At 41.9% G+C, this 26,274-nt stretch overlaps 1 protein-coding gene across 3 annotated transcripts in view; it reads left to right on the top strand.

The window, feature by feature from the left end:
• ZBTB34 (zinc finger and BTB domain containing 34) overlaps positions 1 to 24,336 on the top strand; it is a 38,170-nt gene extending 13,834 nt beyond the window's left edge. Inside the window, exons 1-2 of one of the 3 annotated variants that reach the window (XM_028715036.2) lie at positions 3,669 to 3,855; positions 14,689 to 24,336. In XM_028715036.2, the coding sequence (XP_028570869.1) occupies positions 14,711 to 16,189 (1,479 nt within the window). In that variant the 5' untranslated portion in view covers positions 3,669 to 3,855; positions 14,689 to 14,710 and the 3' untranslated portion in view covers positions 16,190 to 24,336. Of the gene's footprint in view, positions 1 to 3,668; positions 3,856 to 3,949; positions 4,058 to 14,688 lie in introns of those variants that run through there. The other 2 variants (XM_028715035.2, XM_077922321.1) reach the window with 2 other exon arrangements.
• The last annotated feature ends 1,938 nt before the right edge of the window (positions 24,337 to 26,274 follow it).

Genomic DNA, 26,274 nt, shown 5'->3' with positions numbered 1-26,274 from the left:
CTTTGGGGAGGGTGCTGTTATGACATTTGCTTATGTTCAACGTTGCGCTGTGGTGAATTTTCCATCAGTGCAAGGTTTATCCTTGTGCAATTGAATGTTACCTCCCTCTTTGCCCCCTGCATGCCCACTAAATCTGCTCTGGGGGTTCCCCAAACACACTGGAACAATTTGGGAGATGGTGCAGGGCACAAGGTGGCAGAAGTTTTGGGAGAAAGGTGGCAGATAACTGGTTTGTGATATGCACAAAAATAATGTGATACCATTGTGGTGAACAACATGAAGACTAGCCTCAAGGAAGGATGTCCAGTTCCACTCACCAATGTTCAAATGAGTACAGGGAAAAATACAAGGATAAGTAACTTAACACTGTATTCACAACAAACGGAATTTAATCTCCCCATTTTGTCAGGGTATTCATATTTGGAAGTTTCTTTCCAAAACATTAAAAAGATATATCCAGTCTCAACAAATTTGCACTCTATGCAGCTGTCATAACTGACATTCCGTGCTCTGGACCAAGAAGAATGTTTGCTTTCCAAACAAAGTGGGTGAACTTCAACTTAAATCAGGTCACTTTGCTAAGTCCACAGTAAATTCAATATTCATGCATAAGAACCTTGCTCTACACAGTTTTGAAATAGTGAACATGTTGATTCAGTGCCCTTTCCAAGTTTCTTCACAGAGGGGATATTGTGTGCTGTATATATATATATATATATATATATATATATATATATATATATATATATGATCTGTTGTGCATGAATAAAGTCTAGCATGTAGAAAAAGCTATAATAGGGATTCAATGTAAATTATACACATTTAAACATTTAAAACAAAAGAAACCCCTCTCTTAGTACCATGTCAATGCTTTGACCTAGCTGTTGATATAATCAAATCCTGAAGCAAAATTAAGATTAGGCTGTTCATGGTAGGATTAATTGTACTATAATCATGTGGCATTATATTGCTTGCTGAATATGGCCATAAATACTTTTCAAATCAGAGAAGCATCCTATAAGGTCTATTAAGATGAGGTCTTAGTTGACATCACCTAACCTTTTGGTTTGCCTTTCTGGCCTTTGCTGATTTACTCAGCTGGTGTGATGTGTTTAGAAACATTACGGGTACTTTTTTTCTTACTGAAAATATCTACATGATTAATTCGAAGCTGTGTGAAATCTTTGCTTTACGCTTCATAATCAGGCTTGCTAGTGATGTACCTGAGACACTTTGGAAATTCTACCACGTTGAACAGTTGTGAAAGTTATTTATACTGTATAGTTCACATTTCCTAAAGCAGAGGAATTTCTGGAGCATAGCACAACTTTTTTACCCTACATGCCAGTTTTAATAGGAAAGCAGAATTACTTTATTACCTTATTCCAACAAATACTAAAAAGCTCACAACCCGCTCGTGGAGACTATCAGAGGTCACAAAGAAAGGAATATATGACAACAACAAGAAAATGAGGAAAACAATAAAGAGAAGATTGGATAGAACTGTGAATACTATTTGGACAGAACTGTAACACTAAAGCAGCAGCAAGAGAGATGTTTGGATCCCTTTCTGAGCTCAAAGCATGGGTACCCCCAACAAAAAATTTAAAAATTTGGTTTTGTAATTTGGAACTAATGTGATTTGATTGGTTTGTTAATAAAAATTATATTTAAAAAAAATACTAAAAAGCTCACACCATAGAAACCCACAGTGTAAACACCCACATAAATACTGATTTTTAAGTACACACCAAGCCAGAATGAATTGTGATCTTACTAACCTCCATGTCCCTGGAGATACCAGTCACTGAGAGTTCATGATTATAAGAATCTAATGCTCAGCTTTAATCAGTTTATAAACTTTGGACCCCCAAAATGAAAACCATTTAAATTAGCTTATTTTTGCAGAACAGGAAGACAAATACAGATTAGAAATGTTAAATCTGCAACACATGCTTGTTGTGGAAAACCCCAAGAAGTGTGATTTTTTAAAAACTTTGTACAGGAGGCTAGGTTCTACACACCCTCCTTCTTCCAGACAAGCAGTATTCACTATCAGTTAAATGACATATTCCAGCCAGGCAAAAATATTTGGAATGCAAAGCAGAGCTAGTGTGGGATGTGACCTGGAGAGAGAGGATGCGGACTGTGACATTTCAAACCAGTGTCCACATATTTCAGGTTTTCCCCTGTGTGCAGACTAACACCTTGTGATTATTCTCTTATATATGCACCCCCTATTGGGTCAATAGGCTACATGGCAGTATAAGCTCACACAGTGCTGTCCTATGATCATGTCCCACCCACAAGGTTGGTAGTGGCCCCACACATTAGTAATATATTTACAGGAGGGCCATCTCAACCACCAAGGCTTGTTTACTACATTAAAAAAGAAATACTTAAAACACATTCTGATTTAATCATTTTGCTTTGAGTTTGTGGGCAGCTACTTTCAGTTTTCCTCATTTTTATAGTTCCATCTTTTTTATATAATAGCAATGTGTGTGAACGAAGCCCTGTTTTATTGAGTGTAACATTATCGAAGGAAAAAGCACAGCATCTTAAATGCCACTTTATGATCATTTCAAACTTTACACAATTATAACAAAGCAAAAGTCCATTTTCACTGATCCTCCTCCTGAGGGAAGCTTGAAGATAAGGGGGGGGGGGAGCACAGTGAAGTAAGGATCGATTTTGCCACAAAAACTTCAGGAGTGTAGAAATTCTGCATTACAAGGCAAATATTAATAATGTCATCCACTACTCTCAAGAAAGGCTGTTATTCCACCAAATAGAATACTCCCATACTCAATGTCAAGTTATTCAAAAAATAGAAGGTTGATGCTTTATTCAGTAGTTAACATTGAGAAAAAGCATTTCACATTATGTTTATATCTTCAACTGATGCAGCCAAGATCCTTCAGGTTATCTAAAAACGCTCATTGGAAAATGCAGGTTGGTTTAAGTGCCAATGAGTTGCAGTCTGCAAATTTGGTTGGAGGCCTTCGCAAATGTTTGGTGACAATTGCAAACGACAGCCAGGCAAATAGGAATGATACAGTAGCCCACCGCTTTGGGATCAGCTCTTGTACAGGCATAAAGGAACAAGAACATTTGTAAATAAGGGATTAAAAAGATAATAGCCAAAAGGGTACGGACAGCAGGCGTGTTTTTAAGCAGCGCGTTCAGGTAGTTTCTTCTCTCAGTTTTTCCAAGTCCAACACAGGTGCCAACTTGGACAAAGAGCTCCATTTAGAAGCCTTGTTAATGATATAGGGTTGTGTCCAATGTTAATCTTACTCGGAGTAGACCAATTGAAAAGAATTAATTAAATGAAATAACATAACATAACATAATGGAGATAAAGCTTTTTGTCCCCACTCATTCCTGTTCGGCGCCCTCCCCCCCCCCCAAAGGAAATAAAAAGAGAGGGCAGGAACCTCTCCAGGTATAGCGGGTGTCAGAACAGCCAGCGGGGGGCGCGGAAAGATGAGAGCGCATGCGCGCCCTTCTATCGCCACCCCTCAGCCCTTTGTTGTGAGGCGCCGGAGAAAGAGCGGTTGCCGAGAAGCGGGCGTGGCCGTCGCGAGGGTGGGCGTGGCCGCGCAGGTCCGCCCCCGGCCCCACATGCCTCCTTGTCTGCCTCCCAACCGCTCCTCCCATTGCCTGTGGCGCTCCGGTAGCGGAAGTGCCTCTCCTTGAGAGTGGAGGATTCGCTTCCGGGCGCTGCTGGCCGAGGGAACTGAGGGGGGAGCAGCGTCGGCGGCGTCGGCCGGGGGGAAGGTGGCACTCGGGCCAGGACCGAGCTCCCTCCGGCGGACCCGCCATGTGAGGAGACTCCCGACGCCCCCTCAGGTGAGAAATGCGGGGGAGGGGAGGAGTGCTGGGGTTTACGGTTCTTCCAGCTCCCATATTGGGCACGCCGAAGGCATCAAAGGACGGTGTTCGCAGCAGCACCACCCCTCCGCCCCCGTTAGGCTGTGGGGCTGCGAAGGTGTAAGACTCCTGTATAGCTGCTTCCCTATTGGATGCAAAACGATGTGGGGATTAATGGATGGTGATTTATTTCATTATTTTATTTATTATTTTTTTATACCGCTCTTCACCTGAGGATCACAGGGTGGTTTAAAATATAAAAAGAAAAATGCATAACAAATTAACAATCAAAAACAATGACGGCCCTTTTGTAGGGGTTGATTGAATCCAGGTTAGTTCTTTTGGGCGTGGGGCTTTGTTCGTTACTCTTGCAAACATATCCTGCTTTTCTTCTTTGTGTCTTAGCCTTAAACTGCGTAAAAATGGAAATCTATTGTAATTTGATGCACACACATTTCTTTTCTGCACAGGCAACGTGCTTGGTTTTTCTCCCTCCCAAGTACAACAACAACCCCGTGAAGCAGACTAACGAGTGTGGTGTGTGTGTGTGTGTGTGTGTGTGTGTGTGTGTGACCCCCAAGGAACCCAGTAATCTTCATGACTGACTGCTAGTTTATACATGGGTGTACTTGGCATCAGATCTGACACTGAACCCCAGCACCACATTGACCATGGGTAGGCAAACTAAGGCCCAGGGGCCGGATGCGACCCAATCACCTTCTCAATCCGGCCCCCAGACGGTCCGGGAATCAGCATGTTTTTACATGAGTAGAATGTGTCCTTTTATTTAAAATGCATCTGTGGGTTCTTTGTGGGGCCTGCCTGGTGTTTTTACATGAGTAGAACGTGTGCTTTTATTTAAAATGTATCTCTGGGTTATTTGTGGGGCATAGGAATTCGTTCATATTTTTTTCCAAAATATAGTCTGGCCCCCAACAAGGTCTGAGGGACAGTGGACCAGTCCCCTGCTGAAAAAGTTTGCTGACCCCTGACATTGACTCTGCAGGTTGGGCACTGGTTGTCTGTTGAGTATTTTGAGTTTCCTTCAAGAAGAAGCAACAGTGTGCTATAAGTGATAGATGAAACAGTAGATGTAGGGAGCCTTTGGCACTCTGGTTGCTGTGGAACTACAACTCCTCCCAGCCCTAGCTAGGATTGCTAGTGGCCATGGGATGCTGGGAGTTGTAGTTCTAGAGGGCCAAAGGTTCGCCACACCTGATTTTTTCTACAGATTCTTCCTCAATACCAGTTTCTCTGAGCGTTTTTCAACTGAATCAGACAGCTGGTGGAAAGTGGCACACAAATCATTGGGGGGAAAAGTTCCTTCTCCCCACACCCATTTGAGTACAGTATCTATGACCTGGTATTTGAAAACAATTTGTGCTGAATCTTTACTAATTAAAATCTGCCTCAGAATGTGAATACCATCATTTGATGGAGAGGAATAGATTCTGTATGCCCTATAATTCTGTTATGTTTGAGTAGAGGTGAATTGTGAAGTGTAGTAATGATTATCTCATCAACAAGTTCTGTGGGCATCATTCTCTAGGTGTTGCACTGGGTTAATAACTTTAAAAGTGACCATATTAACTCCTCTCTACCCCTAGAACATAGTCAACATTCCAAATTAGCTGTGCCTTTGTGTATAAGTACCTGTGCCTAAGGTGTGGTTCGTTGTTCTTGAGTTTCCAAGCCTGTGGGTGAAGTGTACATTTGCCACTACTAAACTCAACTCTTCTGTTAGTAGAGCTTCCTCCCCAATAAGACTGGAGGTGGGGCAGGGGGTGTTTTTTTTTTTTGCAAACGCATGGTAAATGTAAATCCCTGGACAGGCCCAGCCCAAGAAATGAGCAAATGAGTTTGAAAGGCAGCTGGCAGCAGTGCAATTGTGCTCTCGTTCTCACTGACCTCACATGTGCCTACCAATATCTCTCTTGTGCTAAATCCACACCCGCATCACGTTCTACCTTTCTGCAAAATCATTTAGCTTTTCATTTTGTGTACTTGGTACAATTTTGGTCTGGGAAGTGGGAGTGGGGGATGTTGGGTTAAAAACCAAAACCCTGTTATAAATAACACATCTTTGTATTTACTTCTGTTGGTTATTTTCACAAAGTGTCCCAAGATTGCATTCCTTGTTTTATAGTAAGCTAGCATATATGGTTTATAGCAGTGGCGTCCAGATTTGATGAAGTGGAGGGCCGTGAGGGCCGACCAAGGTTTGAAGTTGTTGAGCTTTTTTTGGGATGGAAGATTTACCCCAGGAAATGAACTGCCACGTGAGCAATGGACTTCGGACATGCCTGGTTTATAGTGTTACTTTTAACTATTTATAGTCCATAAATTATATATTTGACTGGCCAACCTGCACAAACCTATTGGTGATATGTGGCATACTGATAACATGTAAAAATGTGGGGTGAGGACATTTTTTCAATTTTCCAATGCATCACTGTATGTGGTTCTCTGGAGGTGAATCTTCCTTGCAAGGCATGACAAAGCAAGTGACTGTTTGCGAGTTTGATTTATCATCTCTATGTGCTGACCTCATTGGGCCTCTCCAGTTTATAGACTTTTTTTTTTAGAAGTCCTGTTTATTGATTTGTAAAATGTGAACATAGTTAAATAAAACGAGAGTCCGTACGTTCAAGGCTGCTTTATCTTCTCTGTATATTTATTTGCTCTTATTGCTCACTGCAAGACCAAAATGCACAGCTCGGAGGCCCCCTTTCCCTTAACCACAGAGCTGGTCATCTTTCTGAGTGAGGTTCTCAGTACATGTGACTGCACAGAGGAATAACTATAGAGAGAGACTGATTTATCAATAACCCCTTTTTGAGATGGATGGTTTTTTGCCTTTGTGCGTGCCTGGCTTTTTGTGTGGCTTACAAGGATGGCTATCAGCATAGTGGAGAGGAAGGACTTGTGCCACTCTTCCACCATGCAGTTCGGAAGCTGTTGCTTGCAAAAAAAAAAAAAATTAATGCAAACCTCTAATATGTATGTTCTTTGGGAGATAAAGACTGCTGCTACTTTAAAGTTAGAAACATTTAGCTTTGCACTTGGGTTTCTATAAATGCTTTGTATTTAGAAGATTCCAGAATCAACCTCTACCTTCACAGGTAGTCTGGGTAGCAGGGCTGGGGAAAACCTCTGCCTGAATCTTGGAGGAGTTACTCTATCTGTAGTAAATAGTATGGGTTAATGGTTTTTTTCTGCATAAGGTAGCACTATATAGTCAACCAGTCCAGGAACAAGAAATCAAAATATAGTTTTCACACTTCCTTCTTTACCCAAAGAAACTGGCTCTTTCTGCTTGTAATTAGGCAGCCCTCATCTTAGGTCAGTCTTGCCCAACCTGGTAGCTTCTAGACATTTTGGACTAAAGCTTCTATCAGCACCAGCCAGTATGGTCAGTGGTTAGGAGTGATGGAAGTTTTAGTCCAGCAGCATATGGAGGGGGCACCAGGTTGTGGAAGTTTGCTTTAAGTATGATTAATTATGATAAATCTTAAGTTTTAGTTTTTACTCAGAGATGATGCAAACATTGCTGGCAAATCAATGGACAACCAATTGAACAGGTTAAATTTTACAAATATCTGAGAATAGCATTTCAAGCTACCAGCTCTTGGAAAACACAAGTGTTGTATGTGACTTTAGATGCACAACAGAGCTATAATTCACTCATCTCTTTCTTTTATGTCAAGGTAGGCCAGCATGCCCCCTTATCAATTCAAGTGTTCAGTTTTAAGATATTACCACAAATGCTGTATGGAGCACAAGTATGAACGTTTAACCGGATTGAAGCTTTATAATCTGTCTAAACAAAATTTTTGGAAAGTATTCTTGGCCTTTTAAGATGTGTGTCCAATGTACTTTTATGACTGGGGGCTGGACAAATTTCTATTGAATCTCAGGTCTTGATATATAAGCTAAAATTTTGGTTAAAACTGCTGTTCATGCCTAAAGACTCCTGCAGCCAATCGGAAGCCCCGTTGGATGTTTGGCTTCCAAAAATAGTTCACAAACCAGAACAGTCACTTCTAGGTTTGCAGCGTTCAGGAGCCCAAACATTTGAGAACTAAGCTGTTTGAAAGCCAAGGTATGAGTTTATAGGAGAAGAGTGTCTCTTGGCTGCTCAAAAACTAGTGTTGAATATTTAGAATCAAGGGAAAGTTTCTGTTATGTCTATAACTCATAACAGAAGCCCTTTCATTTGGCATTGCTCAGAGTTGGAATGCTGTATCTAGCATTTCTTCCTCCTCAATCTACAGTGAAATTGCAGTGGATAAATTTATGTTTAATTGGTTCTGTTTAAGAAAATATTGGAAAGCTATTTGTACAATTTTTCTACATTAGCCTTATTCCCCAGTGTCATTTTCTGTCAAAGATGTTTGTTGGTACTTTTTTTTTTTTTTAAAAAAGGTTAAGTTGGGGCCCCTAGAAGGTAGGACAGGGTGGTATATCAATATAGCATCCAAAACCAGTTTAATTATATTGGTTGCATAATTTTTGACCTGGCAGTATATCGCAAATTGTGAAATGTGTGCGCTAAGCAAAAATCACAATACGGAAAAAACTGAAGTGAGACAATGCATCTACATAGCTCCATCCTTATTTCAGACATTGTGATATATCAGTATATTGTGATGTTTAACTGGTGATATATTGCAGTGTTGAAAATCAGATATCGCCCAACCCTAGAAGGTAGGGTATGGACCATCAAATTATCTCTTTCTTGATGGGATCCTTGCAAAAAAAGGGGGGGGGGGTAAACTGGGTGTGCATCAGTCCAGTTGAGCAAGTTTTGCTCCCAGGCAAGGTGGAGCTCATGAGTTCTGGCAGAATTGATCTGGGATGAGATCCTAAGTATGCACTCATGTGCTGTGTATCTTAAGATAATTTGGTGGATGGCCTTGGATATGCTGTGTCTCAAGTATTTGCTGTTCATCATACAAAGAGTATACATGCAACTCTGACATTTAGTACAGAATTGTGATCACTTTGATGGGTAGGTTTCTAGTTCTCTTGATGGTGAGGATTTATGCAGAAACTGGCTTTGAGTTGGTCATAATTAAGTATAACAGAGTGTGGGGCAGACAGATCTGATGTTCAGGGCACAGTTCATGGAGAACTTCTGTGGCAAAAGCATTACTGAAATGAAAGGGAGCTGTACAACAGCACACTGCACTACTTGATTTATTTTTAATACTGTACATATTTATGGTACTTTGTAAATGTGTCAAGGTCCATGTAATAGAGTTCTTGTTCCTTGCATGGATATATACCTGTCCCATATAGCTGTCACTTCTGTAAATTAACTCATCAAGAAAAGAACAGATTCCCACCCCCCACAAAAAGGTTGCATATTGATTTTATTCATACAGAATGAGCAAACTTGAATAACTTATTCTAACTGCACAATTTGCATTTTCAAGGCCCAAATTGGGATTTGGTTCTTTTATAGCCATTTCAGCATAACAGTTCAGCAATTTTGCTATTACAGTAAATGCAAATATATATTTAATTCATCTGTTGTGAAACTATTGTTATACCTTTGGGATCATGTACAGTGGTACCTCTGGATACAAACTTAATTCGTTCCGGGAGTCCGTTCTTACCCCCAAAACATTTGCATCCAGAGGCGTGCTGTTCTGTGCAGGTGCTGGTGGCGGTAGCCCGCTTCTGCGCAGGTGGCGGAAAACTTTCCTTTACTTCTGGGTTTGCCGCATGTGTAGCCCAAAGCATTCCCAAAGGGGGCGGTTCGTATCCAGACGTACCACTGTACATGCCTTTAATTCCTAAGCAACCAGATGGCTCTGACAATGCACAGCTTTGAGACATCATTAATATGCAAGATGATGCATATGTATTCATCATATAAATCTATTTGAATTGGCTTTTAGAGCTCTCTCTGAGTGTTGTGGAATATATATGATTAGTTTTTGTGTGCAGTGTAGACCATATACAGAACTGTGCTTTTTTATATACCGTATTTTTCGCACCATAGGACGCACTTTTTCCCTCCTAAAAAGCAAGGGAAAATGTGTGTGCGTCCTATGGAGCGAATGCAGGCTTTCGCTGAAGCCTGGAGAGTGAGAGGGGTCGGTGCGCACCGACCCCTCTCGCTCTCCAGGCTTCAGGAAGCTATCCGCTAGCCGTGGGAGACCCAGTTCTCCCACGAATAGCGGAGCGCTGCATTAATCCCGAAGCTTGGGGCGTGCGGAGCTCAGCGCGCTTCAAGCTTCTGGGTGCTGGCAAGGTCTCCGCTATATATACGGTATATATAAAAGAAGTCTAGCGGAGAAGTCTAGCGGAGACCTTGCCGGCACCCAGAAGCTTGGGGCGTGCTGAGCTCCGCACGCCCCAAACTTCGGGATTAGCGCTCCGCTAGCCGTATCTAGGCTAAGGATAGCAGCCTGCTTCCCGGAGCGTCGGGCGCCCTGAAAGCAGAGCGCCCCTCGCGCCGGGCAGACTTCCGCAGCATGGGGAGCCTTGCAGGAGTTCCCCGCAGGGCTCCCCACGCTGCAGATAGCAGCCTGCCGCCCGGCGCGAGGGGCGCCCTGAAGCAGAGCACCCCTCGCGCCGGGCAGACATCCGCAGCGTGGGGAGCCTTGCAGGAGTTCCCCGCAGGGCTCTCCACGCTGCGGATAGCAGCCTGCCGCCCGGCACGAGGGGTGCCCTGAAGCAGAGCGCCCCTCGCGCCGGGCAGACATCCGCAGCGTGCGGAGCCTTGCAGGAGTTCTCCGCAGGGCTCCCCACGCTGCAGATAGCAGCCTGCCGCCCGGCGCGAAGGGCACCCTGAAGCAGAGCGCCCCTCGCGCCGGGCAGACATCCGCAGCGTGGGGAGCCTTGCAGGAGTTCCCCGCAGGGCTCTCCACGCTGCGGATAGCAGCCTGCCGCCCGGCACGAGGGGTGCCCTGAAGCAGAGCGCCCCTCGCGCCGGGCAGACATCCGCAGCGTGCGGAGCCTTGCAGGAGTTCTCCGCAGGGCTCCCCACGCTGCAGATAGCAGCCTGCCGCCCGGCGCGAAGGGCACCCTGAAGCAGAGCGCCCCTCGCGCCGGGCAGACATCCGCAGCGTGCGGAGCCCTGCAGGAATTCCCCACAGGGCTCCCCACGCTGCGGATAGCAGCCTGCTGCCTGGCGGGTGGGGCCCGCTGAAGCAGAGCGCCCCGCGCGCCAGGCAGACATCAGCCAGCCCCACAAGCTCGGGGGACAGCAGGGAGGCGCAGCGCCACTATCCCGCTGTTCCTCGACCTGGTTCGGTTTCCCTGACCTGGTTTTGGGGGGGAAATAAAGGGAAATTTTTTTCCCTCCCCCCCCCCAAAAAAAAACTAGGTGCGTCCTATGGTCCGGTGCGTCCAATCGTGCGAAAAATACGGTATATATAAAAGAAGTAAATAATAATGTTTTCTCTGTTTGGAAAAAAACTAAATCACAAGAAGGAAGGAATTGTATTGGGGGAAGGAGAATTGTTCTGCTTTGTTCTTTCCTGAGAAGGCCTTGTTTGGGTGGAAATAATTGAATTTTCCCATTTAATAAAAACTGAATATTGAAATTTACTTCTTAACAGTACAGTTGGCTTGACTATATTGTCTGTGCAGCTCAAATACTGAACTGTGGAGGGAAAGACTTCTGAAGTTTGGTCAAATTGAAAAGATGGCAGCATTTTACTTCATCTGTCCTCTATTTGCCATTTTCTGTAGATTTTAAATTATTTCAAAATAAAAAAGGCTTTTGTGTCTTCCAATATCTGAGAACTGATGAAGCAGGAAACATTAATGTGATTAATTTGGCAGAAAAGATAACTCTCATGCTTAATACTGTATACTTCTGATTTTTTTGTATTGAAACTTGACTGTTAATACAGCAACTTATATTAGATAATTCCTTTTATATCTCCTTTATTTTAAAAGACAGTTTATTTATCTAATTGTTATATTTCTCTACTACCTCTCATGCAAGGTGATCACAGTAGCATATGTGGCCTTCCTATATAAGCTCCCATCCAGGTACCAGCCTAACCCAAAAATGGAATTATATCAGGTGCTTGCAGATAATATTCTGTGCTGGCTGTAATATACCAACAACTGATGACCAGCAAAGCCAAATGCAGTCCACCAGCTAAATATAACATCCCATTATAATCTCCATAAAACACCTGTTTTTGCATGCTTGAGATAGCCATAATATAGAGACTATCCAGCATCTGCCAAACAATAATATGGACCTGGTGGGCTATGCCTGGTTGTGTAAGTTGCAAGTCAGTGCCCTCTGCTTTTGGTACAGGTGTCGTCATCACTCACTCCAGTACCAAACTCTGGTGATCCCATGCCTATTGGTTTGGAAGCAAAATGGAGCCTGAAATATTTTCACCTAGGAGGAAAGGCTGCAGCTTTGGGAACTTTTTAGTTTAGAAAAAATACGAGTAAGAGGTGAAATGATAGAAGTTTATAAAACTATTAATGGTACAGAAAAAGTGGATAGAAAAGTTTTTTTCTCCCTCATAACACTAGAACTTGTGGACAAGCAGTGAAGCTGAATGTTAGAAGATTCAAGACAGATAAAAGAAAGCAATTCATGTAGCTCCTAGGTAAACTGTGGAACTTGCTCCCATAGGAGGCAGTGATGACCACCAGCATGGATAGCTTTAAAAGAGAATTGGACACGTTCATGGAGGAAAGGGTTATCAATGGCTACTCTGCCTCCACAATTGGAGGCAGAAATGCTTCTGAATACCAGATGCTGGAAACCACAGGAAGGGAGAACGCTCTTGTGTTTGCGTCCTGCTTGTAGGTTTCCCACAGGCGTCTAGTCCCATGAGAACAGGAAGCTGGACTACATGGGCCATTGGTCTGATGCAGCAGGCTCTTCTTATGTTCTTATTGAGTCATAAATAAAAAGAGAGGTGTATTTAAAAAGAGAAGGGGGAGCAAGGGCTTATGTTCAATGACTTGCAGATCTGTGGAATATTGGGAAGGGGAGAACACAAGAGCTAAGAGCATGCATAGACAAACTAAGACCCTGGGGCCAGATCCGGCCAATCACCTTCTAAATCCGGCCCGTGGACAGTCCGGGAATCAGTGTGTTTTTACATGAGTAGAACGTGTAATTTTATTTAAGATGCATCTCTGGGTTATTTGTGGGGCCTGCCTGGTGTTTTTACATGAGTAGAATGTGTGCTTTTATTTAAAATGCATCTCTGGGTTATTTGTGGGGCATAGGGATTCATTCATCCCCCCACACCCCAAAAAATATAGTCCGGCCCCCCACAAGGTCTGAGGGACAGTGGACCGACCCATGGCTGAAAAAGTTTGCTGACCCCTGGCTAAGGGGGTATGACTGGCCTGCTTGAATTGCTAACAATGTATAGTATATAGTGTACTAGAAGATCATTTATGGTTAGGGATGTGTGCTGTGAGGTTAAAAAACATCTATTTGTTCTTTGAGGTGGTTTCCAGAACACCACTTCTTTTCCATTTGTTATACAGCAATAAGGTGCTTGGGATCAAGGCTGGCAGCCAGCACAGTGTGTAGAAAAGGTTTCAGGGTGGTAGGAAATAAAGGTTTCCTCTCCCTACCCCTCCCACATGAGACCTGAACAGTTTTACATGGCTTCACACTTGTTCCTACAAAGCATTAGGGCAAATGACCATTTAACAGTTCAATAAATTAACTAGAAAATCTTTACCATAACCATAAGGAAAAGAATGTTTTTATGGCTGCTAATGTGCATTAATGAGGGACGCGGGTGGCGCTGTGGGTTAAACCACAGAGCCCAGGACTTGCCGATCAGAAGGTCGGCGGTTCGAATCCCCACAGCGGGGTGAGCTCCCGTTGCTTGGTCCCTGCTCCTGCCAACCTAGCAGTTCGAAAGCACGTCAAAGTGCAAGTAGATAAATAGGTACCGTTCCGGCGGGAAGGTAAATGGCGTTTCCGTACGCTGCTCTGGTTCGCCAGAAGCGGCTTAGTCATGCTGGCCACATGACCCGGAAGCTGTACACCGGCTCCCTCGGCCAATAAAGCGAGATGAGTGCCACAACCCCAGAGTCGGTCACGACTGGACCTAATGGTCAGGGGTCCCTTTAACTTTACCTTTAATGTGCATTAATAGCTTGCAATAAAGCAAATAACTTTAGTTTGGCAAAAGTTGTTGTTTTTCTTTCACCTAGCAGGTTTTGAAAGGAAAACACTTGAGATAGGCTATCTCTAAACCACAAAAGGAAGGAACCTCAGTGTATTGCAAGATCATCTGAAACCCGTTGCATCTGTAATGTTGCATGACATACAAGTTTGCTTCAGCAATACTTGGGATCAACAGTGCTGCTTAAAGCATTTGTTCAGATTGTGTTTCCTTTCCTTGCCTGTCCAGCTCTGCACTCAGTGTACTCTTTCAAGGCTTGATTCCCAATCAACTAGGAGGTGAGAGTCCTTAAGATTTCTGATACGAACAAGTGTTAGTAGCTTTGGATCACTGAAACTGCTAATTGCAAAATTATGTAGAGAAAACGTTCACTAGCAAACTACCTACTCACAAACTTGTCAGTTTAGTACTACTACATGTAACAACACTACACAAGTCACATCCCACGTTACTTTGAATTTAACATTTCAGATGTATGTAAAAGGGAAAGTCTTATTGCTGCATGTAAAAACTATTGTTTGCTACTGCTTGTATTTTCGGTCTCAACAATGTATAGATTGTATGCAGTGTAAGTTACTGTGCATGTCAATGGACTGCTTTCAATCTTTAAAGCACCAGGCATTTTTAAGTTCTGATTTATAAGTACTTCTTTTTGTGGCTCTTGCAGGTTACACCATACACCAGAAGACATGGACAGCAGCAGTTTAATCCAGTTTGACGTTCCGGAGTACAGCAGCACCGTACTGAGCCAATTGAATGAGCTCCGCCTGCAGGGAAAGCTTTGTGATATCATTGTGCATATTCAGGGTCAGCCGTTTAGAGCTCACAAAGCTGTCCTAGCTGCCAGTTCTCCATATTTCCGTGACCATTCTGCATTAAGTACCATGAGCGGCCTCTCAATATCAGTTATTAAAAATCCCAGTGTCTTTGAACAGTTGCTTTCTTTTTGTTACACTGGAAGGATGTCTTTGCAACTGAAGGATGTTGTTAGCTTTCTAACTGCAGCTAGTTTTCTGCAGATGCAGTGTGTCATTGATAAGTGCACACAGATACTTGAAAGTATCCATTCAAAGATCAGTGTCGGTGAAGTTGACTCTGTCACTGTTGGTGCTGAAGATGCTCCAGAAAACCACAACGGTGTTAAAGATGACAGTTATTTTGCCAATCCAGTGGAAATCTCTCCTCCCTATTGCTCTCAGGTGCGGCAGTCTACTTCAGGCAGTGATTTAAGAATGGAAACAACTTCCAACAAATCTTTCCGTAACCGTCTACAAGAAGAAGGGCACTCAGACCGTGGTAGTAGTGGGAGCATTTCAGAATATGAGATTCAGATTGAAGGTGATAATGACCAAGGGGACTTGGTAGTCAGAGAGAGCCAGGCTGCTGAGGTGAAAGTTAAAATGGAAAAATCTGACCGGCCAAGTTGCTCAGATAGCTCTTCTCTTGGTGATGATGGATACCACACTGAAATGGTGGACGGCGAGCAAGTAGTCGCTGTTAACATTGGCTCCTACAGTTCTGTATTGCACAATGCCTACTCTCTATATTCCCATGGCTCATCCCAATCTGCTAATGCACCTGACACCTTTGGAAGCCTAAGAAACTCAAGCTCTTCAAGATCCATGCTAGGTTCTCTTAGAGGCCGTGGCCGTCAAAAACGGATCTCTACTAGCTACTTGCATAGTGATGTTTCAGCACAAGGAGCTGATGGAGAATCTGCAGCGAATCACCCAGGTTATGAAAACAGTCCACGGGAAAGGAATTCAAGAGGTCACTGGTATGCATACAGTGAAAGATTAATCTGTATATACTGTGGGAAGTCTTTCAACCAGAAAGGGAGTCTTGATAGGCACATGAGGCTGCACATGGGAATAACCCCCTTTGTGTGCAAATATTGTGGGAAGAAGTACACGCGCAAGGACCAACTCGAGTACCATATCCGTGGCCACACAGATGACAAACCTTTCCGCTGTGAGGTCTGTGGAAAATGTTTCCCTTTCCAGGGAACTTTAAACCAGCACCTGCGAAAGAATCATCCTGGTGTAGCAGAAGTAAGAAGCAGAGTTGAGTCTCCAGAAAGAACAGAAGCCTATATCGAACAGAGAGATGATGATGCTTCAGCCTCTGAAACGCTGGATTATAGCATGGATATACAGACATCTGATTAAAATTTACTGCGTCCCTCAGTGCAACTCAAACAAAGCACATTGATCAACGCATTTCCTTCTCGTTTCTTTGATAAGTTTTGTAACAGGTATAACAGCATTGTCATTTTCCTGATTTTGCAAGTCTTCTGGTCCCTGTTCCTGGACAGAAGGCTACTGACTTTTTTTCTTTTCTTTGGAAGGAAGTAGGTTTAGCTTTACTCCTAAAAATGTTTATAAAGAACATAATATTTTGCAAACAATACATGAAGAAGGAGGGAGGCTGGGGCTTCAACAAGATACTAAAAACAAGCAGATACGGCCGAATAGTATAGCCTCTCCTTTTGTGCTTTGTGCAGCCTAATCCTATGTAGGTATACTTGGATGCAAGCCCTACTGAATTCAATAGGACTTGCTTCCAGTAGTGTGCTAGGATGGCAGCCTTAACAAACATGTTATGTAGGAGCATAAGGTATACCTCCCAGAGTCCCATCTATGTGTCATACTAAATTGTGGGTTTGGGTGGGTGTTTATTTGTTGTTGTTTGAATAACTATTTTGATAGCTTTGAATTTTATATAATATATATTATATATAAACATATATACAAGGTTCACTTTTTCTCTTTTGGTTGGGGTGAATGTAGAAGTATCTTAAATGGAAAGGAAAAAATCCTCTCTATAAAAGGCTTTCAACTTTTAATCTTCTCTTTAGGGTTTTTTCCTGCTTTTTCATGAAGCTTTGCTTTCCCCCCCCATGTTCATATATTGTGTCCAAAAGTGAGCAATGCTTTGAAATAACTTTGCTCAATAGCATGCATAAACCAAATGCCATAATTGTATTAACTTTACAATGGGGATTGTTTGGGTTTTTTGTCTAGAATATAAACTAGACAACCTGTGGTGCTGCCCCTTTTTTATATAGAAATGTGTTGTTATACTAGCCAACCCAAAAGTAGCATTGTGGTTTTAAATGTTTTTACTATCCTCAGAATCTACCTTCATTTCGTACTGTAGAAAGCATACCAGGTAAATCAGTCTTACTTTAATCACTCTGATTATATATAGTTGGTTTAAAGAAGGCTAAGCAGGACGTTGCAGTCATTTCTGCAATATTTCTGTACAGTGTTCTAGTGAATCACTTCCACAGAGCTGTTTTCAGGTGCGCCATAACTTCCGATTTACCATTTTCAAGTGAAATTAAAGCACTTGTATTTTTACTTTTTGTAACAATGCCATGCGGGATTTATGAGCAATATATCTTATTGTATTAGAGAAGTTCTTTTGGCTTCTCCATGATTTCAACAGCTGCTCAGTATTTTATTTTTCATAAAGAGCCAATGACAAACACATTTACACATCCTTTTAGAAATTATTATTTTTTCTCCTTCAGACGTTTGGTATCTTTCTAAAGTGGTGCTAACTTTTTTCTATTACATCCATAATAGATATAAAAAAATGTGAAACCTTACTATAGTGGAATCACAGATTTTTCCAGTTATTTATCTGCCTGAAAACACCTCACAAAAGTGTGAGCTGGCAAATAATTGCTGTATGAAAACTCTTATCAAGTAAATAGAATACAGATGTTTGTGAATAATATTTTTAGTACGTATATATACTTGGATATATTTATGCTTGGCAGAATGAGAAACTTCTTGGTAGATATATTCATCAGGATAGAAAGCTGTTAGTGACAGAAGCTGCATGACAAGAGAGACCCCTCCCCCCTGCCCTCCACCCAGCTGTCTCCTCTCCTGGTTCTGCTTCAGTTTCTGCCTTATATTCCCTAAGCTAGTGCTGCTGTAGCTTTAAGGTTTCCTGGCAGAGCAGTACAGAGGCATTAAAATTATGCTGGAACAAGCCTGGGCAGTGAGGCACAGTGAGATGCTTACTTGGCTGGTAGCCATCAAAAAGGATCCTTCTGCAGGTACTGTATATGGAATTATTGGAACCCGTTTTCTCTTTATTAGAGTTTTAAATCTTCACCCACTTGTAGGAGCATTCTGTTCCCTCTTAAAACAAATTGGATGTTTGCTTCTTTCCCCACTGAGTGAAATAGAGAGCGCTGCACAAAAATTTGTTGACACCTCTCCCAGATAGGATATTCAGAATGTGTGGATTTCTTGCTGCCTTCAAGATTTTGTGTGTTTGTAATTTAATGTGTTGACTTTTGAATCTGAGCCTCTGTTCTTAATTCTTGTATGATTCCCTAAATTTCTCACAACTGTGAATTTTAATCACATAAAAGTGTATGGGTTTTCTTAATAGGAAGTCATAATCCTTCAAAATTCTAATTCTTCAGGAGCTACTTCTATTTTTCACTTATATTCTGTGATTTAAAACACTGAGAAAATAGCTGTGGTTATACTATGGGTGGCTGATAGATACAGTGTTTGGAGCTTTTGAAGATCTGTACAAAGTGTTCCATAAAAAGTACTTTAGCTGGAGAGCAAGTGATTTATACAATTTGTAACCAGCACCCCATATCAGCTTTCATTTTCCAAATCACTTAAAAAGAATGAAGCTTGGATGCTTGCAGTGGTTTTGAGGGCTTGCAGCTTTGTTTGAGATTATAAAAGAATAGACTTCTGCAGTATTTTTAGAATGGACTTTTCTTTACTGTTTATCAAAGCCAATAATAAGGATTAATGTTAACAGTAAATCAGGTTTGTTCTCTAGACGCAGTTTTAGTTAGACAAAATGATCATCCTTTTCCTACTATAGCTGCCTAAGAGATTCTTTCCCAGGGAAACACTAACTTCCCTCCTTTTCCCTTTCTACTATTAGTATAAACAAGGGCTGGAGCCCCAGAAAAGCCAATTTCAGTGCACATTCCATATGTGCACACAGGCCTTTCCTGCTTTCTGACTTCCTACTACAGCCCCCACCCCACCCCCATCCACTTCTGAGGATCAGGAGGCTAGAGCGGTGTAAAATGAAATGGGAGGGATGCAGCTGGGCAGGTAGAATGGAATTGGTGACAGACCCATCCCAAGCATGCAGAGAAATGCTTTTCACAGGCCTCTGGATTTCCAGCCTGCTTCAGGGGATGGTACATGTCTGTCCATTCATTCTTATAACACATTAAGATACAAATCAATTTTATTCTACCTTTTGATATGCTTACATTTGAGACCATCAAACAAAAGTCTGGACATGCAGAGTTAAAAATGTAACCCTTTACAGTGAACCTGTGCTGTGGTGCCTTTTAAGCCACTTGGGTTTACGCCATAGTAGTATTAGTCAAGGAAAGAGGGGAAAGGCAGTTAACTTTGTATTTCCCTGACTTTTGTCTCTGTGTCAATCTTAAAAGTTGTTTTAAATATAGTTTTTGAATCTGTAAACATGGTTGAACTGGTTTGAGTTTACCAAAGAGTGACTTAACATAATTTTGGATATTTTTGATTGTACAGCTTTCAGGTTCAAATGTTGTGGTGGAACTGTTAAAAGCCTAGGAGTTATCAATCTCCTGACTTTCGAGAGATTTTTGAGTTCCATATACTCATTCATGTTGATGGCCAAATTCACATAATGCTAAATCATGGTTTAGTGCTGTGCGCATGAGCCACAGCAAGTCCAAACAAAGCCGTGGGCACCTATACTTCTCCCTCTGATTTCCATGCAGCTGAAAAGACTTATGCAGCATTTAGCTTCACTTTCACAGAATCACTGGTGGTGATTTAAAATAAGCTCTGGTCAGTTTCTAAAGAAGGCAACTTCAAACCATAGAAAGTAGGGACTGCACTGCCCATTTTGCACAAAGCTCTAAGCTACTGTTCAGTGTAGCATGAGAACAAGACCGGTATGTTTTTCCTCTTCCTGCTGCCTATCGGGGTTCAAAATTATCAAGCCATAATATAGTACTGTAAAGATCAAGAGCTTCACTGGACATGTAGGCAGCTCTAGAGATCTAATCTGGAGTAGTTAACTTGCATATCTTCCATTTGTTTCCCTGAATTTGAAATGTGCCTAAAGGCCAGTTCACAGAAGACACAAGCCACCTTGAACACCCATTTGGTGAAAAGGTGGGATATAAATCTAGCACACAAATACAGTGGTACCTCGGGTTAAGAACTTAATTCATTCCGGAGGTCTGTTCTTAACCTGAAACTGTTCTTAACCTGACGCACCACTTTAGCTAATGGGGCCTTCTGCTGCCATGCTCCGCTGGCGCACAATTTCTGTTCTCATCCTGAAGCAAAGTTCTTAACCCGAGGTACTATTTCTGGGTTAGCAGAGTCTGTAACCTGAAGCGTCTGTAACCTGAGGTACCACTGTAAATGGTGTTCTCATACACTCTGTAGGTGCATTTGTGTAAACAATGCAATATTCATACAAGGCAATTATAGGAGGTGCAGAACTGCAGACATGTGCAGTTTTCTATTTTAGTGGTAGTCCCATGTCCCATTTTCACCCCACCCCACATGCAGCATCTATCCTAAGTTGATGCATCATCACATTATGCATTCCCCTCCACATCATCAATGGGTGAAGATACAGCACAACATTACACACTGTGTGTACACATTTCTGAAGGAATTTGACATAGGAATACTGTTTTAGCATTCTACCCACACTCAGCAGTACCTCCGGAGATTGTAGCAGCTGGCAAAATGCTGTTTGATTGGAGGAGCTGCTGGCTTCCTGTAGCCTCCCAGTTCCCTGTCTCAGTTGTCTACATTAGTGCACAGTGTCTGTAAAATGGCTGGGGATTGCCTGTGTGTAGGGCAGAATTTTTTGTGTTGAAGCAGCTTTTGTCTTCCTTGGATTTTGCCCTAGATGTGCTGCAACACACAAGAGACTAGCAGACAAAGCTTCAAGTCAGGCAGCAGCATCTAAATCGTGCCTTGTCACATTATGGTTCCATGGTAATGGGGTGCCATCTTTTTATCCTTTGAAATTCATATCTTATGTCCACCAGGATGAAAAGCATGCAGTGAATTATTTTAGGTGAATTCTGAAAATACTGTGCAGTACTGATTGCTGTACAGTTTTGATTAGTGTGCAACTGTTAGTGTATTTCATTTAAAATGAACACAAAAGCCAAGAAAACCAGTAAGATTAAATATTGGGTTGAAAATATGTGAAATCATGCAGGCTGGTTCATAATTGAGTCTCTCAAACTACCTTTTTAGCTACATAGACAATGTGAAGAATAATAAAAACAGTGACAGTGTAATTTTTTTCTCCTCTAGATGTTTTAACCTATTTACAAACTGTGAAAAACAAAAATAAATTTTATACTTTTTGCTAATATTTGTGGTTTTAAGCAGCTGTTATTTTTTTCTTAACTGGTTTATCTTCCATATAATTTCTATTGAAGTTGTAAATAAGACTCAGAAAATAGCTTTGTAAATACGTGATTTTTTTTTTTTTAAAGCAACGCAGCGCCTCACAGTTGGTTCTGTATTCAAGTGTGAATGCTTTTAATGGCAGAAAGGATACTGTCTTTCACTGTTGGCAGAATTTACTGTTTAAGTTGAAATCAGGGATGCTCATCTTAAGGGGAGACATGTGGAATTTCAGTAGCCTCTAGCCAGCCCTTTATTTATGCTTTGCAGCATAATAAGTTACCAGATTTGTCCATGTCTTGCTTATTTAGAGTTGTTGCAGACCTGACCTCTTTTTAGCCACAGTTCAGAGGTCAGGAGCAAAATCTCACCACACCACCTTGATCCTGGCCAAGAGCAATGTTTGAATTGATGTTAATTATGAATAAGACTATAACCAGGTTTCCATCTGGTTCTTAACCTGGCTAGTTCAGCATGGTTAAAGCTAGTCAAGGCTCTTAATCATAGTTAAGTGGGAGGGGATAATGTGCACTCCTCTCAAGAGCAAAATTCAGCAGTCCACACATACACACAATTTCTTTTAACCATGGATAAATATTCTTTTTACATATGCATCACCCCACAATGGCACAGACACCATGCATGTGGGAAAGAGCCAATTACCTACATGCAGGGTTGAGATTAAAGTGCACATAAACCACCTCTGGGATTGAGCACTCCTAGCCTAAATTGGATTATTTACAAGTCTCTTTTAAGGTTCCCAGAATAACTAAATATATTCTGAAAGTCATTTATTTCTGGTCAGAATTAAGTTGTTTTGATGTACCTGTTATGTAACATAAGATTAGCACGAATTTTTAAACAAGGGCTGGGAGAAGAGGGTGTGACAGAGCTTTATCTTGACTGAAATCTATCTTATTTGAAATGTATGTTTTTAGTTTACTGTGACTTCTGTTTTATTTTTGTCATCTGAAAGGGTTTCATGTTGAAGCCACTGAAAAGGGACTCAAATATGCAACACCTAATCTATTTTCTAAGGGAATTTTACCCTTGAATGGTGCTTTTAGACTGGTCAGGGTTATTTATTAAATTTTTATATATTTTAAAGTATTTGGGAATTGTGTAAATCCTTTATATATATAATATATAGTATATATATATATATGAATGAGTCTATTTAGTTCCATGAATTGTAAGCAACAGTAATACTCAGCAACTGAACCCAAAGTTCAGTGAAGTCATTCAGAATGTTCAGTTTGGCAGTCATGCATCTCTTTTTTCAGTTAAATACCCTTAAAGGACTTAAAACTATACAGCCTGTTGCGCTCTCAGACATCCTTAAAATGGTGCATTAAATCACTTATGCAAGCTTACATAATAAATGCTAAATGGAAATTGGGTCTGAGAGAGTTGTTCTGTGTCCCTACTTTGAGATATGGAGCAAAGTGTCAGTAACATGGCTGTGGTTATAACCTTTATAAATACCTGCTTTTAAGACACAGGACACAGCTGTCCTACTGTCAGCATGCTGCAGTGGTTTTCAAAATTTTCAAAGGTTTACTCAGAGTAGATCCATTGGAATGAATGGGCCCCAGTTAACCCAAATGACTAACATTGAATACAACCCTGTGCTCTGGAGAACCCTTGCATTCCCTAGAAGTTTGGGGCTCTTCCGTGGGAAAATGCTTGCCATTCCTAATACTGCAGCCAGCAGGGGAGTACTGCTTGCACGCTACGCTGAACTTTCAGTTCATGCAGGACATAAGGCCCAACATGCAGCTTGGAGAGCACTTAGATTGAACATGAGAATGCATCCCAGAAGAGCTTTGCAGCCACCAAGCATGGTCCCCCCCCCTTTTACCCTAGAAGCCTCAAGAACACACAACAGAAGCAGGTACAAAACAGTGGCTCAGTGGGGTGGACAGATATTTAACATAAAGGTGTAGGGTGCCTCTGAACAAATACTAAGCCAGTGGTGAGGAACTGCTAGCCAGTGGGTCTAATTCAGCCCACAAGGCCAATTATCCACCTGATGTCATAAGCTAAGAAATTTAATTTTGGTACCAGAACTAAGCTCCAGTCCTTGCAAACCAAAATCCACTCCTGCTTCCTTCCCCTCACCAGTTTTGTTTCAGTAGCTGTGAGAGCTCTTTGGTGCTGTCAAAGAGCTAGGATATAAGAAACCCTTGCTGGTCTACTGCAAGCCCACCCAGTAGGTTCTGATCTGCCTTCCATTGTTCCAGAACATGCCTCAGAATCCAGCAGTCCCCTAACAGATCAGTCCAATGCAGGAAATAATCCCTGAAGAGTCAAAAGAGTGAAAACCACTGGGCATACTGGGAGATTAGTCTTTGGACTTTGCTGAAGGCCTGTTTACACATCTTTCAATTTAGAGGAGAAACTCATGGCTGATTTGCATGATCTAGCTACACTTGTTTTATCAGAAAATTGTACTATTAAGTAAACATCTACCATTTATAGATTGATTTTGTTTTTCCTCATAAATATTTGAACACTTTGAATGACTAACCTCAATGTCAATACCTTGCAATATTAAACCGGTAACCTCACAAACTCCACACTTCATCACCATATGAAGTAAATGAAGCTAGCTAAAGCGGATGCTGTTAAAAGCAACTAACTTGCCATTAAGGATTATTTTATAGCATGAAATATTTTAGAATATTTATTCAAATGATTATTTTAATCTTGTACTCGGTTTTTTGTTTTGTTTCTAGATTTTGTGACATAAATATTTCAGTGCTGCTTTGTTTTGTTCTGATGGATTTCTTGTTTCTTGCTTGTAAATTGCCTTTTTTATGGTATAAATAAAGTCAATGGGAATTGCTGTTTATAAATTAAAATGCTTCTGAAGCACACATTCTGTCTTTGAATTCTGCTTTTTTTTAAAAAAATGGAGGACTATCAATGGGGTTTTATCTTCTCCTTGTGACTGGCTAAAATCATCATGAATCCAGACCAAATTTGGGTTTTCCTTGCCCAAATGATGTCACTACTGTCCAAAACTGCCTCCTTTTGTCCATATTTCCCTTGTAAAACAAACTTCATAACTCTATGAGGTAGTATTAGAATTTTACAGATAATACTAATTACAGGTGCTTAATTACTCACGCATCAGCACATATTAGTACTACACTTGGAACTTTTCCATTCCGTAATATTGTGCCATTTTTGTTCCAACACAGGTGGAGACTTGCCAGAACTTGTTAAAATGTGAAAAAAAGACCTAATCTGTTTTGGGTTCTTTCTAGTGTAGCCTAGCAGTGTGCAGTATGAGGTTTAAGTGCACTAAATCACAGTCTTTGATTTTTCAGGAGACTAACCCCTACGTACATTTGTATCAATAAAATCTTAATCACCCTGCCCCCCTTAAAGCCTGTGTATGTGGTGTTCCTTTGGGAAACCCCAGCTAGGGCAAACCCTTTACAGATCTCTCCAACATTGCCATTTTTGTGTAATGATCCTGTGTGTACCTTCACCTACTATGCTAGGGGAGGAGAACCTGTGGCCCTCCATATGCTGTTGAGCTTCAGCTCTCATCAGCACATATTAGTGTTACACTTGGAACTTTACATTCCCAAATATTGTGTTCTTTCTTTGTATAAATACAAACAAAATAAATCCTTCCTTACACTCTTCTCCACAGACTGGCTTCTGAGAGGGGGACAAGCAACTTGCCTGGCCTGGGCCTCCAGGGCTTGTTGCTCATCTACTGTTTTTTTCTTGTTAGGCAAAGTAATGGATGCTTCCCCCTCACACTCTAGGCAGCATTGGATTGTCCTCCATAGTGGCAGTAGCAGTATGAGAACTGCCACCCCAGAGGCTTTAATTTTCGGCCCTTACAGTGGTGGCATTGGCTAGGGAGGATTCCTAAAGATAGTCAACGTACAGGATGCCCATTATCACCTTTGTTTCTGAATTTCTGTTTAAAAGCCCTAGCCTGTATTATTAAACAACATGATGAGATTCATAGAGCAGTCCATTACTCAGCTGAATATAAATTAGTTTTATTTTCAAATGATAAATTAGTTTTATTTTCAAATTTTCAAATGATATACTCTTACTTATTATGAAACCTCATACTACTATTCCAACACTGATGCAAACAATAAATACTTTTGGTCAAATTTCTGGATAGTCTATTAATTTGGCAAAGTCAGAATTGGTCCCTATAATAGGGTTGCCATATTCTAAAAGGCAAAAAAGAGGACACATTTGCCACCTTCTAGGTCAGTAATGTCTACACTGACTGGCTGCAGCTGTCCAGGGTTTCAGACAGGAGCCCTTTTACCACCCCACCTGGAGATGGGGGCCTGCATTCAGAGCAGATACTCTGCCACTGAGCTATGGCCCTAAAACAGAAGATGGGATGAGCAGGGAGAGGTTTAAAGAGATTGACAGACCCTGGATGAGGCTTTCACAGCAAGTCATTAGGCAGAGGCTGGCCAGTGTAGGGTAGGGGGTAGAAGTAGAACACTGTATTTGGAGGGAGGGGGGGAGAAAGGGACGCAGCCGGTGGTGGAGGGGGATGGGGGAAGACCTCGGTGGGAGGAGGGAAAGCAGAGAAAAGGCAGAGAATGGAAGAGGGATCCCTCCAGAAGGAGAGAGGGAAGGGAAGGAAGAGGAGAGAGGAGTGCCGGGGGGGGGGGGCGTCCAGACAGAAGGCAAAGGACTGAAAAAGCTACGCAACGGCGAAGGGCGGGCGAGGGGAATGAAACAGCAGAGAAAAGGAGGGGGGGGGGAGCGAACAGAAATCGCCAGGGGAAAAACGTCAGGAAGCGCAGCAGAGATGTGGG

The sequence above is a fragment of the Podarcis muralis genome, chromosome Z (genome assembly GCF_964188315.1).
Source record: "Podarcis muralis chromosome Z, rPodMur119.hap1.1, whole genome shotgun sequence".
Taxonomy (NCBI): Eukaryota; Metazoa; Chordata; class Lepidosauria; order Squamata; family Lacertidae; genus Podarcis; species Podarcis muralis.
Note: the sequence above shows the minus strand (reverse complement) of the source record. Positions and strands in the feature narration are given on the sequence as shown.